Source organism: Stenella coeruleoalba, assembly GCF_951394435.1.
Source record: "Stenella coeruleoalba genome assembly, chromosome: X".
Classification (NCBI taxonomy): Eukaryota; Metazoa; Chordata; class Mammalia; order Artiodactyla; family Delphinidae; genus Stenella; species Stenella coeruleoalba.
Genome location: NC_137152.1, coordinates 35,678,340 through 35,693,844, shown reverse-complemented (window position 1 = coordinate 35,693,844; position 15,505 = coordinate 35,678,340). Strand labels below are relative to the sequence as shown.

General features: G+C 38.5%; 1 protein-coding gene across 1 annotated transcript in view; it reads left to right on the top strand.

Moving 5' to 3' along the window:
• LOC307180559 (uncharacterized protein) overlaps nucleotides 1-15,505 on the top strand; it is a gene marked incomplete at its 5' end in the record, with an annotated part of 85,219 nt that overhangs the window by 31,082 nt on the left and 38,632 nt on the right. The window contains one exon of the mRNA XM_079910940.1: nucleotides 14,445-14,591. Coding sequence (XP_079767066.1) covers nucleotides 14,445-14,483 — 39 coding nt within the window. The 3' untranslated portion in view covers nucleotides 14,484-14,591. The remainder of the gene's footprint in view (nucleotides 1-14,444; nucleotides 14,592-15,505) is intronic.

Below are 15,505 nucleotides of genomic sequence, written 5' to 3'. Positions count from 1 at the left end.
CCACAGAGGACACAGAAAAATCAAATCGAGTCACGTATGGTAAGAAATAGAATTTTTGTTTGTAATATTTAATATGAGACTTTCATTTTCATACTTGCAAAACTTGGAATTTCCTCAACTGGAATTCTAGTGTAAGTGGTTTAGGTTCCCACTCCCCTCCTGCACCGCAACCACAGCCCTCTTAGAATTACAGCCCCTCAGACTGTCCCTGCTGGAGCTGGAAGTCCTGTGGTCCCGCCTGCACTGACTAAGGCATGTACTCAAGTGCTTGCTGGAGAGCATGATAAATGGTGGCATTTTTCTCCTCAAGTTGTCTGTGTTTCACTCAAATGTCTAGAGGGAAGAGATAAGGGAAAAGGGGCAGGGCGGGAAGGGAACTCTTGGAGCTGTGAAAGGATGGATGACCTATGAGATCATTAGGGTTAGTAATGGGTTTTCTCATTGGACTGTGTGGGCCTTTCTCACAGATGAGCTTCTTTGGGGATTCCAGCCCCACACTCAGAGTTGAAGCAGCTCTGGCTCAAGCAAAGCCACACAAACAATACACTCTGTGGTCTGGATTTAGTCTAAATGTTGCCAGAGAACCAGAGGACAAAGTTTGACTTGAAATATAGGTATACCTATAGCTGATTCACTTCATTGTACAGCAGAAACTAGCACAACAGTGTAAGGCAATTATACTCCAATAAAAAATAAAATAAAATAAAGAACACGGGGTTTGGGAGACCGAATCATAGAGTGTTGCTTTCACTTTTTCTTGTCTTTGGTTCTTCCTGGGAGCAACATGATGAGGCAGACAGGAAGGCCTGGTTTGGGTAGTGGCTGGGGTTCCTGTCCTCACAGCTGCTACAGTGTCAGTAGTTTCCTGTCTTTTTTCCTCCCTGGCTCTTTTATTATTCTTGGGTGAGGGTGAGGAACCACAGAAGGTGGGAGAGCCCCTCTTTTTCTTTTCCTTGCAGGTGCCTGGGACCTACACACAGAGTGGGTGGTCTTCACTCTGTCTCATCGAAAACGTCCTAGTCCTAGCTGGGCTCAGAACTGCGGGGGTGCCTTGCCTATCTCTCTGTCTCCTTTGACTTCTCCTAGGAAAGCCAGGCAGGGTGCTGCCGGGTGGGTGAGGGGAGAAGAAAAGCTTATGGAAATGCCCAGTGGTTTATGGAGAAACCTAAGGTGTTTGGGGAAACGCTTGTGTGCTTGGACTCTAGCTCCCCGGAGACCCTGGGCCCTCTGGCATTTCAGTGATGGGGTAGTCAGCTGATTCTCAGGCCTGCGTCAGGCGAGGGCCCTGACAGATCTGGCCTCTGCCGTGAGGGCTGTGCTTTACGAGGCAGATGGAAGTCGAGGGCTTTCTGCTTTGTGGATGCCAATTTGGAGGCGAGAAGAAATATTTTTAAAAGATCTTTAGCAAGTCATTTTTTGTATGTGTCTGGCTTCAAAAAATCAGTTTACATTGTTGATTTTGTCCCCCAACGTTTTTTATGAAAATCTCCAAGTCTGCAGCAAAATTGAAAGGATTTTACAGTGAACACATAATATGCTTACCACCTAGATGACTAGTATCTCATGATACTTGCTTTATCAGATAGCTAACCCACCTAGTCATTTGTTAACCCATCTCATTTTCTGATGCATTTAAAGAGACACTTACACGTAAATGCTCCTGCATTATAAGTTCAGTATTTTTCTTTTGAGATAAAATTTACATACGATGTAAATTTGAGATAAAAATTACATACACTTCTTAAGTATAAAGTGCTGTATTTTCCATCATTTTGTCAGATTTTACAAAAGCAAACTTTTTTTCTTTTTTACAAAATCAGTCTTCTGGCTAGTCACAGAATTGCCATAAATTATTTAAGAAGCACAGTTTTGAAAGTAGTTGGGAACGATAGCATATGATGAGTGTGTTGGAAAGATTATGTTCACTATAACACTAAGTTTGTTCCTTTAGTAAACACCCTGGCCCTTCTCTTGGTTCTCTTCCTCTCCCTTCCCTTCCCCACATACACAGGAGAGAGAAAAACGTAAAGCAGTTGATTGGTGAAGACTTTTTTGTGTGTCCATGTGGAATTAAAGGTCCCTATGAAGTGGCAGGTTAGTTGAATATTATGAAGGGCACATTTGTCATGCACATTAGGAAAATGGGGAAATGCAGATGTTGATTTCTGTGTATTACTGGTTCACTGGGGAATCCTTACTTGCATTGTTTCTTTTAATTGTCTTTATACCACTGCTGTGCCAAGCTGCATGAATGATGGAAAAGAAAACCCAAACTCAGGTAGGGCAAGAATTTGTTCTGGCTCTTTGTGATGTCGTGTCTCTGAAAAGGGGGAAATAGAGAATATTTGGTTTTGTAAATATTTAGTGTGTATGTCCAAATGCCAGGTGCTGTGGGTTAAAGAGAGAACAGAAAGGACAGATTCTCTAGAACGAGCATACTGTTGACTTGGGAAGAGAGGATGGAGGTATGTGATAGGTCAGGAAGGGTCAGGTTAGTAAGTGTAGCACGAGTTCAAAGAGCAGGCAGTGGCTGGCAGCTACCGTGTTTGGGGAAGGTTTCTTGGGGGGAGCATCTGCTTTGAGGTGGTTGGGTGTGGATGGAGAGAGGAAGGGGAGAGGGCTTTCAAGGTCTCTCAATTGCTCAAAGCAGAGGGGCTTTTTCCCTCAATGCAGTATGAATTGATGGCAGATTTGAGGAAGTCTTGACACATAAGGTTGAAAAGATAAGTTGGGGTGATTATGTCAGGCCTTAATTGACAGATAATTTTATTTTATTTATTTTTAATTTTATTGAAGTATAGTTGATTTACAATGTTAATTTCTTTTGTACAGCAATGTGACTCAGTTACACATATATATATTCTTTTTCATGTGCTTTTCCATTATGGTTTGTCACAGAATATTGAATATAATTCCCTGTGTTATACAGTATGACCTTGTTTACCCATCCTATATATAATTTGCCTCTGCTAACCCCAAAATCCCATTCCTTCTCTCCCCTACCCCCTCTACCTCTTGGCAACCACAAATCTGTTCTCTATGTCTATGAGTCTATTTTTGTTTCATAGGTATGTTGGTTTCTGTATTTTAGATTCCATATATAAGTGATATCACATGGTATTTGTCTTTCTCTTTCTGACTTTGCTTAGTATGATAATCTCTGCAAATGGCATTATTTCATTCTTTTTGAAGGCTGAGTAATATTCCTGTGTGTGTGTGTGTGTGTGTGTGTGTACACCACATCTTCTTTATCCATTCATCTTTGACAGATAATTTAAAAAGGCCAGGGACTTCCCTGGCGGTCCAGTGGTTAAGACTTCACCTTCCAATGCAGGGGGTGCGGTTTGATCCCTGATCGCGGAGCTAAGATCCCACGTGCCTCGTGGCCAAAAAACCAAAACATAAAACAGAAGCAATATTGTAGCAAATTCAATAAAGACTTAAAAAAACAACAACAAAAAACCAGTAATCTTAAAAAAAAATAATAAAATAAAAGGCCAATACAGCCCCTTAGTTTCTTGGATTATTTTCCATTCCCCACCTGTGATTAACATAAATCATACTAGACTAGGGTCTTTTTGTTGAGAGAAAGAATAGTATCCATTCACTGATTTATTGTTTGAATAAAGAAAGAATTTGTGTGAACTTCTTCTAAATAAGTTTATGAGAAATGATGATTAAGCAATATATGCAAAAAAAATTTTAATCCTAAGGTTTAAACACATGGGTCACCTTTTCATGAGAAGAAATGTGACTATGCACTCCTTTTATTAATGGAGATATGGTCACTGTTTAAACCAAAAACGAGCAAAAAATGCCCAGCAGCATTTCTTGTGTATAGTTATTCATCTTTTAAATGTTGCAAAATACCGAAGGGATAGGAAAACCAGAAAGGGCAGAGGGAGTTGGTGGTTTAAAAAATATAGTGACTAACTGACTTGTGCTGACTAATACCAGTGAACTCATAATGAGTAACAGTAGTGAATTTAGAAGGGATATAAGTAGAAGGAGAACTATTTAAAGATTGCTGTAATACAAAAGGCAGCTGAATTGGTCACAAGTAAGGATTCCCTCTGGGAAATTTGGAAGTAGTTCAGTTCACCTCTACAAAGTTCTATTTTTCCTTTCTGTAAAAGAGTCCTCTTAGGGAAGTTAGATGGAGTCTTTCAAATATGGCTCCTTTTCCACTTGCTTCCTGGGGGGAGTTCTTGGCAGATGAGCTTGCTTGTGGTTTTGCATTGAAGAGATGCATAGGTGTCCAGTGGTAAGCAAGAACAAAAAGGTTGGTGGTGTTGTCTGCAAACTGGAAACACAAAAGGTTTGTTTGAATTTATTTTCTTCATTTTTGTTTCTAATCGTGGGATAAAAGTATAAGAACTGACAAACCATCCTTTTCATAAACATAGATGCTATCTTTTTTAAAATGGAAGACTATAGGCTATAGTTAGGGCAAAAATACAACTGACCAGAATGTGCAAAGACAGCATAGTCTGTTGTGGAGTTTCCAATTATTTGAGTGTTAATCAGAAAATGTTTTGTTTTCATTCTTTTTTTTTAAAAATTTAATTTAATTTTTTATTTTTTTAGCGTCACGCGGGCCTCTCACTGTTGCAGCCTCTCCCGTTGCGGAGCACAGGCTCCGGACGCGCAGGCTCAGCGGCTATGGCTCACGTGCCCAGCCGCTCCGCGGCATGTGGGATCTTCCCGGACCGGGGCACGAACCCGTGTCCCCTGCATCGGCAGGCGGACTCTCAATCACTGCGCCACCAGGGAAGCCCTTGTTTTCATTCTTGTTGAAAATATTTTTAAATGTTAATTTATTTTCCTTGAAACTCTTTTTCCCAACAGTATTTGACCCTAGGCCAGCTAGGGAATTTCTTATCATAGCATTAGTCGACATTGATTATTGACTGGTCTCTTGTCCCCATTAGACTTAACTCCCTAAGGACAAGGATACCACGGGTTATTATTGTAATACCAGCGCCCACCTAACGCAGTAGCTAACGTATAGCAGACACTTATTATTTGGTCAAAGAAATAAGAAGATCATGAATCATACATTAAAGATGGATTTATCTAGCTGTGTCTTGGGGATTAATATTTTCTTGAAAAGGATATCAGACTCAGCTACACCTAGGGCATGCTGGGGTATTCAGTTTTTAGGTAAAATCTTTAAATGAACTTATTTTCCCATTGTTTTTTCTGTTAAGTTTTGTTTTCTCTCGTTATTTGGGATTTCCAGGGACTTGGGTCACTCTTAAATTTTATATTTTATATATAAAATTTATATGAAATATAAATATTCCATATATATGGAAGGTAATCTCAAGTTCTATTCTTTTGGGTAAGGCTTTTAATAAATAAATAATTCCCCTGTTTAGTAAGATAAATAAGTAAGAAAATTATCTCAAAGTGCATGAATTTGAATGGCATGAATAGGAAAGAGCCTCAGGTTTCCTTGGTAAAGATATTATCTGAAGGTCTTTGAACAATTAATTAAATGGAATATTTAGTTAAATAAAGGGGAATCCATAGTCACATTGACGAGCAGTTTCGCTTTTTCTAAAGAAATCTAATGGTTTAGGAATAATGAATTGAAACATTCATTAGAGCATGTATTATGAAGTCCCCTCAGTTTAATTTCTTCAACATGAAAAGGTATATCACTGCATTTAAAATTGGAGATGATTTAAGTAATTTTGCCTTAAATTTAACAGATCCATTTTTCAGACTTAGAGGTGCTGAGAGCAGGCTCGCATAATACCATTCCTTCAAAACTGGTGGTACATTTCAGTTAGGTTTAGAGCACCAGAAAAGCTATACTGTAGAGCTGTGTGTTATATTTAGAGGAAATTTCATCTAAAATTTTGCATTCACAATTGGAGCAAATTGCATTTAAAAGGGAATAGTTTTTAAGATACAATTTGGTTACTGCAGTCTATCCTTTTAGGTTTTGTTGGTATACAAGACTGAGAAATGGATGGAGATAGAGGGATTTATATGGACATTTGATTTAAGAATTGTCTCAGGCCTTTGCATGACCCTTAATCCAAATTGAGGGTGTCTTCTGTTTTTTATATCTTCTGGTTTTGGCCAGGTGTTATATAAGTATTGTCTCTCTTAGGTAGAATCACTGTTTCCAGTTCATTCTGAAGTACTATAAATGCTTATTCTATAAAACTCAGAGATTGAATGTTTTCCAATCTCATCTAAGTTTAGAATTTTGGAAATAGGTTAGTAAACAGCATGACTCTTTTTTCATTTTGACATATAAGCACCCCACCCCCATGGGTTTAATCCTTTTTAAAAAATTCACATTAGTGATGTTTGAAATAGCTTTCCTAAAATGAAACTTCAGAAGGGAATGGAACATGGTGTCTTGGGTTTTTTAGAGGTTCTAAGCAGAGAGCATTGGAAAACTGAGGAACATAGATAGCAGGAATGTTTTATAAGGAGGCTATTGATTGGACCAGGAAATGCTGCAATAAATAAAATTGGAGAGCAGAAGCCAAACCATACTGGAGCCGGTAGACTCTTAGCTGTTTGGTTTTAACTTGAAAAGAAGCTTAGATTTTTAGCTTTGACAAAAAAAAAAAAGGAATCTAGAATAGCTATCCTTTCCTTTGAGCAGTAAAGATCAATGAGGTGTTGAAGTAGCATCAGAGTCATGAAAACAAAGTGGAATGCATTTGTTCACTCCTTCAAAGTTGCTCTCTCGATCTGATGCACTTTTCAAGTGTGCAGGAGGATGTGAAATCTTTAATGTTGGTCACCACTAAAGAGGATGGGTTGCCTCGGACTGTTGAGATGATGTGGCCCAAAGTAAGGGCTTGAGAAATGTGTTGAATGACTGTGAATTCATCAACCTTACCTTAAAATTCTGGAACGATAACGAAGCTTATATCCTGAAAGAAGACATTTCAAGAAAAGAAAGCAGACATTGTTTTATGCAGGGAGTCAAATCATAGAATCTGTTATACAAAGAGATGATGCCCGTTACAACTATAAGCTCAAGAAACATTTATATCAGGTGATGGATGGTAGCTATGTGAAGAGAGGTGGCTCTGATCACTGAAGAAAATAGGGTGTCATCTAGTGGAATCATTTCACTAGTGGAAGCAAATCATATGTATTGCCCTAAACACTATTTTAGAAGATTTAGATTCTTCTTTTGTTTCCAATTATATAACTTTTTAAACAATTGAAGTATAGTTGATTTACAATGTTGCGTTAGTTTTAGGTATACAGCAAAGTGATTCCCGGACTGGGTTACTTTCCATTATAGATTATTACAAGATCTTGAATATTCTTCCTTTGTTATATAGTAAATCCTTGTTGCTTAGATTCTTAATAAAACATGCAACAATGGTTTTTCTGTCTCAAAGAGTTTTTTTAAAACTTTTTCTTTTGAACTAATTGTACATTTGCAGAAGAGTGGCAAAAACAGTACAGAGGGGTCCCATATCCCCATCACCCAGCTTCCTCAATCTTCCATGAACAGTTATCAAGACTGGGAAATGAGGGCTTCCCTGGTGGCACAGTGGTTAAGAATCCGCCTGCCGATGCAGGGGACACGGGTTCGAGCCCTGGTCCGGGAAGATCCCACATGCCGTGGAGTAACTAAGCCCGTGCGCCACAACTACTGAAGCCCGCGTGCCTAGAGCCCATGCTCCGCAACAAGAGAAGCCACCACAATGAGAAGCCCATGCACCACAACGAAGATAGCCCCTGCTCACGGCAACTAGAGAAAGCCCATGCTCAGCAACGAACACCCAATGCAGCCAAAAATTTAAAAAAAAATTTTTTTTTTAATTATTAAAAAAAGACTGGGAAATGAACATTGGTACAAAACTTCTAAACTAAACTCCAGGCTTTTCTTCACATTTCACCAATTTTTTCCATTTATGTCCTTCTGTTCCAGGATCCCATCCAGGATACCACAGTGCTTTTAGTCATCATGTCTCCTTTATAGTCTCTAATGTGAGATGGTTCCTCAGTTCAAAGAGGATTTATGAAAAATATTTCTCTAGGGATTGTGGCTGTTGTAAAATGCATTTGATTATGTGGGAGATAAACAATTAAAAGGTAGTTATAAAATAAGAATTTTCATCTAGAAATATTTATACTGCTTATACATTTCATTACCCCCCAAAATCTTTTTTTTTTTGGTTTATATTGGAGTATAGTTGATTAACATTGTTGTGTTAGTTTCAGGTGTACAACAAAGTGATTCAGTTGTACATCTGCATGCGTCTGTTCTTTTTCAAATTCTTTTCCCAATTAGGTTGTTACAGAATATTGAGCAGAGTTCCTCCCCAGAATCTTTTAAAATAGCTGTTTTTTTTTGTATTTGCAAAGTGCTTTATAAGTTTCACTTGTTCTGAAAAGTAGCGAGAGGCAGGAACTAATCTTTGACAATTTTCTCATTTTATTTAAAAGGAAATTGAGCCATAGGGGAGTTCCATATTTTGCCTTGATTGGAACAGCAGTCTCATGCACACTGGCAGGTAGAAAAAAGGACAACAAATTACACAGCAATTGAAAAGTAAATCTCATTTTCCCAACAATTTTATTATGACACTAACTGAAATTTTAAAATGAAAGACAAATCTTCTGAAATTACACTGTCTAATAAATCATGTTTTATTCTTTAAAAGTTGATATCTTAAATACTTTCAGATGCTCTCAAAATATTTGTCACATTTAAACATCATATATATTTATCTTTTTTTTTTTTTCGGTACGCAGGCCTGTCACTGTTGTGGCCTCTCTCGTTGCGGAGCACAGGCTCCGGACGTGCAGGCTCAGCAGCCATGGCTCACGGGCCCAGCCGCTCCGCGGCATGTGGGATCTTCCCGGACTGGGGCACGAACCCGTGTCCCCTGCATCAGCAGGCAGACTCTCAACCACTGCGCCACCAGGGAAGCCCTTATCTTTCTTTTTTTAAGTAGTAGTTTGAGCTATCTATTTCATGAGTTCTAAACTAACTTTTTGCTGCTTTGTATATTGAAACAAATATTCTATTACAAGTTATTTTTAAGAATACAAGTGATTTTTGATCCTAAAACAAAATCAGGGGTTTTTTTGCCCCAAAGTAATATAATGGTTTGAAGAATAATGATTAAATTTAGAAGATGCTGTATATGAAAGATGAGAATAACAAATTGAGGAGACACAGTCTGAGGCTCATTTTATTGGTTTATGGCTTCATTACCCAGAATATTGCCTTTGGCACTGTGTGAGCATCCCCTTGAATATAATGACTGGCGTGAACTGTGGTGGACCTGACAGCAGCAGAAAGGCCTGGAATTTCCATAGAGGCCATAACATTTTCCTTCACTGCTATTTCACATTCACCTTTCCCAGATCAACTCCCAATTTGGTGATGCTACATGAAACGAAGAATTCTCTTCCAAACAAAGAGAAATGATGCGGCCAGGGCCTTCTTTGGCCAACAGAATCACCTTACTTGGAAAATTCATCATTGGGTTGACGTGCTCATGAGGGAAGGAGGGATGTGCTATGGTTCCAAAATGCTGAAAGGTCTTTTGAGAAGTGGTCCACCCCTAAAGTAGCCAAGCTGCAGAGGCTGTGGGGCTTTGGGAAGCCAGAATGTCTGCTTTCCCATAATGCGTCTCTTGACTGAGAGATGCAAATGTGTTGTTTTCCATGAATTGTGTAACTGGGCCTTCTACATTTTTTTTCTTTGTACATCTTAATTTCTATCTTTACCTGTGTACTTTGGTAACGTTATTTGAGTGTTAAAACAAATGCAAATCAGAATTGCTGGCCTTTAAGGCAACCTAGGGAAGTAGATAAATCAGTCTTTCAGGTTTCTCAACTATTAGGAACCCTCCGCCTTTTTCGCCTTTCATTTCCTAGACCCCAGGCAACCCAGCTGGGCCACTGGGGAAGGGAAGAGGGGGAGGAGAGTCTGTTTAAATTTCCTCTTGCATATCAATCAATGTGATAAACCATATTAATAAATTGAAGGAGAAAAACTATATGATCATCTCAGTAGATGCAGAAAAAGCCTTCGACAAAATTCAACACCCATTTATGATAAAAACCCTCCAGAATATAGGCATAGAGGGAACTTACCTCAACATAATAAAGGCCATATATAACAATCCCACAGCCAACATCGTTCTCAGTGGTGAAACACTGAAACCATTTCCTCTAAGATCAGGAAGAAGACAAGGTTGTCCACTCTCACCACTATTATTGAACATAGTTTTCGAAGTTTTAGCCACAGCAATCAGAGAAGAAAAAGAAATGAAAGTGATCCAAATCGGAAAAGAAGAAGTAAAGCTGTCACAGTTTGCAGATGACATGATACTACACATAGAGGGTCCTAAAGATGCTACCAGAAAACTACTAGAGCTAATCAATGAATTTGGTAAAGTAGCAGGATACAAAATTAATGCACAGAAATCTCTTGCATTCCTATACACTAATGATGAAAAATCTGAAAGAAATTAAGGAGACACTCCCATTTACTATTGCAACAAAAAGAATAAAATACCTAGGAATAAACCTACCTAAGGAGACAAAAGACCTGTATGCAGAAAACTATAAGACACGGATGAAAGAAATTAAAGATGATACAAACAGATGGAGAGATATGCCATGTTATTGGATTGGAAGAATCAACACTGTGAAAATGACTCTACTACCCAAAGCAATCTACAGATTCAATGCAATCCCTATCAAACTACCACTGGCATTTTTCACAGAACTAGAACAAAAAATGTCACAATTTGTATAGAAACACAAAAGACCCTGAACAGCCTAAGCAATCTTGAGAAAGAAAAACGGAGCTCGAGGAATCAGGCTATCTGACTTCAGACTATACTACAAAGCTACAGTAATCAAGACAGTATGGTACTGGCACAAAAACAGAGATATAGATCAATGGAACAGGACAGAAAGCCCAAAGATAAACCCACACACATATGGTCACCTAATTTTTGATAAAGGAGGCAAGAATATACAATGGAGAAAAGACAGCTTCTTCAATAAGTGATACTGGGAAGACTGGACAGCTACATGTAAAAGAATGAAATTAGAACACTCCCTAACACCATACAAAAAAATAAACTCAAAATGGATTAAAGACCTAAATATAAGGCCAGACACCATCAAACTCTTAGATAAAAGCGTAGGCAGAACACTATGACATAAATCACAGCAAGATCCTTTTTGACCCACCTCCTAGAGAAATGGAAATAAAAACAAAAATAAACAAATGGGACCTAATGAAACTTAAGAACTTTTGCACAACAAAGGAAGCCATAAACAAGACTAAAAGACAACCCTCAGAATGGGAGAAAATATTTGCAAATGGAGCAACTGGCAAAGGATTAATCTCCAAAGTTTACAAGCAGCTCATGGAGCTCAATTTCAAAAAAAACAAAGAACCCAATCCAAAAATGGGCAGAAGACCTAACTTGACATTTCTCCAAAGAAGATATACAGATTGCCAGCAAACACATGTGAAGATGCTCAACATCACTAATCATTAGAGAAACGCAAATCAAAACTACAATGAGGTATCACCTCACAGCAGTCAGAATGGCCATCATCAAAAAGTCTACGAACAATAAATGCTGGAGAGGGTGTGGAGAAAAGGGAACTCTTTTGCACTTTTGGTGGGAATGTAAATGGATACAGCCACTATGGAAAACAGGATGGAGGTTCCTTAAAAAACTAAAACTGGAACTACCATATGACCCAGCAATCCCACTACTGGGCATATACCCTGAGAAAACCATAATTCAAAAAGAGTCATGTACCAAAATGTTCATTGCAGCTCTGTTTACAATAGCCAGGACATGGAAGCAACCTAAGTGTCCATCAACAGATGAATGGATAAAGAAGATGTGGCACATATATACAATGGAATATTACTCTGCCATAAAAAGAAATGAAATTGAGTTATTTGTAGTGAGGTGGACGGACCTCTAGAGTCTGTCATACAGAGTGAAGTAAGTCAGAAAGAGAAAAACATATACCGTATGCTAACACATATATGGAATCTAAAAAAAGAAAAAATGGTTCTGAAGAACCTAGGGGCAGGACAGGAATAAAGGCGCAGACATAGAGAATGGACTTGAGGACACGGGGAGTGGGAAGGGTAAGCTGGGACGAAGTGAGAGAGTGACATGGACGTATATGCACTACCAAATGTAAAATAGATAGCTAGTGGGAAGCAGCTGCATAGCACAGGGAGATCAGCTCGGTGCTTTGTGACCACCTAGAGGGGTGGGCTAAGGAGGGTGAGAGGAGATATGGGTATATATGTATATGTATAGCTGATTCACTTTGTTATAAAGCAGAAACTAACACACCATTGTAAAGCAATTATACTCCAATAAAGATGTTAAAAAAAAATTCCTCTCACCTGGTGTCCTCTTTGCTGATAGAAATAAATTAGCATGTCATAATTATTAATATATTTGTGGCTGTTAGCTATATTATTCCTTTCTGGTAAAATACTTGAAACCTAACCAAAGCCTCAGGGTCGTAAACGCTGAAGGCCAAGGACTTACCAGTTATAGGCTTGTGAACATTCTAGCAAGTGAGCATTTTGCCCCTGCTCAGTTGCTACCCCACACGGGGGCTGGCCCTGCCAGTGTCTTAATCACATGAGAAGCATGCAAAGTAAATCTTAGAAAAACTACTAATTATATTAAGTATGGTCTCCTGGAATACAGGAAGCAAGCATGTTTCCCGCCTATGAACAAAAGGAGGCTTTCCAAATGAATCCATTTATACAATAGACTAGATCATATTATATCTTTTGAATTAAACTTGAGAGCTGTGTGAACATACTGTGAAAAATATGAGAGAAATAAAGAATTTACCTGTTCAGGTATCTACTTGTAGAAAATTTTATTTCATTATGTTCATTCGAGACTGGACCCTTAAGAAATAATTTCTACATTGAGAAAATTTTTATGTTAATATTTAGCAAGTTTGTGATTTTTTTCATGAACCTCCACATTTTCTTTTGACAACGTGAGTTTATTATCAAGCATTTTTAATAACATTTTGTCTTTATATATTTTTTTAGTAAGTGGAAAAAATCTTACTGGTTCTTCATCTTTAATTCTTTTGTAATTAAAAATTTCTTTGTGCTTTTTAGGAGAACCCTTTCAAAATGGTAGAAGTTAGACATTTTGTGCATGGTGTTAAGGTCCAAAGAAACGAGTTGGAGTGAGAAAAGAGGGCTTCATGTTCCCCTTAGAAATAATCAAGAGTTGAAGTTTCACTTTGCAGACACTACATTAATATGAATGTACTTCTTCCTAACGGATTTTCATTTACGGACTCTGAACACAGGTGCTTGTTGACCTTTGGCTACAATAATAGTTCTCCACTTTTAAGAAATGGACTTGTATGATTACAAACCAAACACACTTCAAGTGGTTATAGAACAGGGCCATTGTAATGAATGAATCGGTTAAACTGTTCCCTAGCTTGGTCATTGTTATGTGCTTTTGAATCCTTATGTTCTGTGATTGAGCACTCTGCTTTTGCAGTCTGTACAGTTCTCAGTGCTTGACAAATGTTGAATATTCTGTAGCTACATTGGGTTCTTAGAGTATGCATTATTATCAAATTTAAGACCTATGAGAGATTTTGTGCAGTGTTTAATGAATACTAAGGTTTTCCCTGCTTTGGAACTTATGAAAAATCCATTTTTCTTCATGTACTCTAAATATCCCATGCTTTTTAAAACAGGCTGTTCTTGGCTATATTTGTTTTTGTGACTTGTCCTCTATTATCGAGACTGTTACAAAATGAGGCCTTTGCTGGTATGTTAACTTGATTATAATTTGCATATATCACAATAATAGATGTGATTCTTCCATCATCAATACTAAATGAGAGCACTCTTGTAAGCCTTGGATTTTTTTTTTTTTTTTTTTTTTTTTTGGTCAGCATCTTGCACTCCTAGCTATGGGCTAAGCAAGGGTGTTGAGATTAGTATGCAGCACCGGGTCCCCAGTAAGCTATTGACTCAATACTGTGCTCATCTTTTGTGATTATAACAACCACATACTTAGCAAGAGAGTTCCCAGCCTATAAGTAGATTTATTCTATCTTAAGACAGGCCTTGGCTAATATGAGAGAGGTTTCTGGCATCTGGGAGATGGGGGTTATGGAAACTTGATTAAAAGAAAAAGGAGATGATGTGGTCTGTCCTGTTTTAGGATGAACAAGGTGTCTAGAAAATTTTCCTTTAAGCCTGTGTTAACTCATCGTGTTATTTTTTTAAACTATGGTCCCTCTTCTGGAACCACATCTTAAAAGATAAGCATATTTAGTAATAAAATTCCCAGCCTAGAGGGAAGTACCAATAATTGCTGTTTTCAGAAGAGAAGCATAGTGTTTTAGAGTTAGCTAGATCCATCCCTCCCTGCTTTTTTTTTAAACAGATGGAGAAACTGAGTGCCAAAAGGTTGCAACATCCTTGAAGTTATATAAAGAACTAAAATAGCATATGGCTTATCTAGGAGGTAAAGATGGGAACGGCTTCTGCTTGATTGGCGCCCTCTTGAAGAGAAATACTTTTGCTCAGCTTGGTGAGTATTGACCTTCTGATTACATCACTTACGAATTTTTTAAAAAAATGTTAAACCTATATTGCAAAAATACATATGTTGCTTTTAAAATGGAAGCTTTCAGCAGCATTTAGATCAATCCATGTGTTACGGTTTAGGCCAAATTAACCAGCCAATTTCAGAGCTGTTTTTTGGAAAGCTTAGGTATACATTCACTCGAAATTTCTGTCAAATCACAGCTTGTAGAAGTTATTTTGAAACGTCCTTTCACTTACTGGTTAAATGAAGGTTGCTTCTCTGAGGAAGAGGTCGTATGCTCCTAACTGGGGCCAGCCATCCTTCCCTGGTGCTCCCTATGCTGTGCCCGCCTCTCACCTGCCTCTCAAGCATCATGCTCCCTGTCTACTGACGGCATCCTTTCTGGGGCCCCTCTGTTCCCAAGTACCTAGGCTCCCTCCTCAAGGGCACAGGGCCTGGGGGTTCAGAGCTATGTAGAGGACCCCACCAGGCAGCTCTATCCTCTCATCCACTACTGGAGAGTTACAGCAAGCAGGTCACCTGATGGGAAAGCTTCCCTGGGGTTCCGCTCTGCAGTTAGGGTAGAGAATTCTTGCTGTAATGAGTGATGGACTCGTTTCTTTGGGAAGAAACTCAGAAAGTGACATGGATGATACACACCTCTACTTGGGCTCTGTGTTTGAGGTCAAAGAAGAACATGAGAGGCTTTCTCATACTGTCTCATGGGTCTTCATTTGTTAGAACTGCTGTTGTGTGCCAGGCTCTGAAATAGTATGACCACGTTTAATCTTTACTGTGACACTGTGAGGAAGAGATTATTGGCCTTATTTTAGATATGAGGCCATAGATACTTAAGAGAGGCATTCAAATCATTTGCCCCAAATCACATACCTAGTAAACAATAAAAGGTACGCATT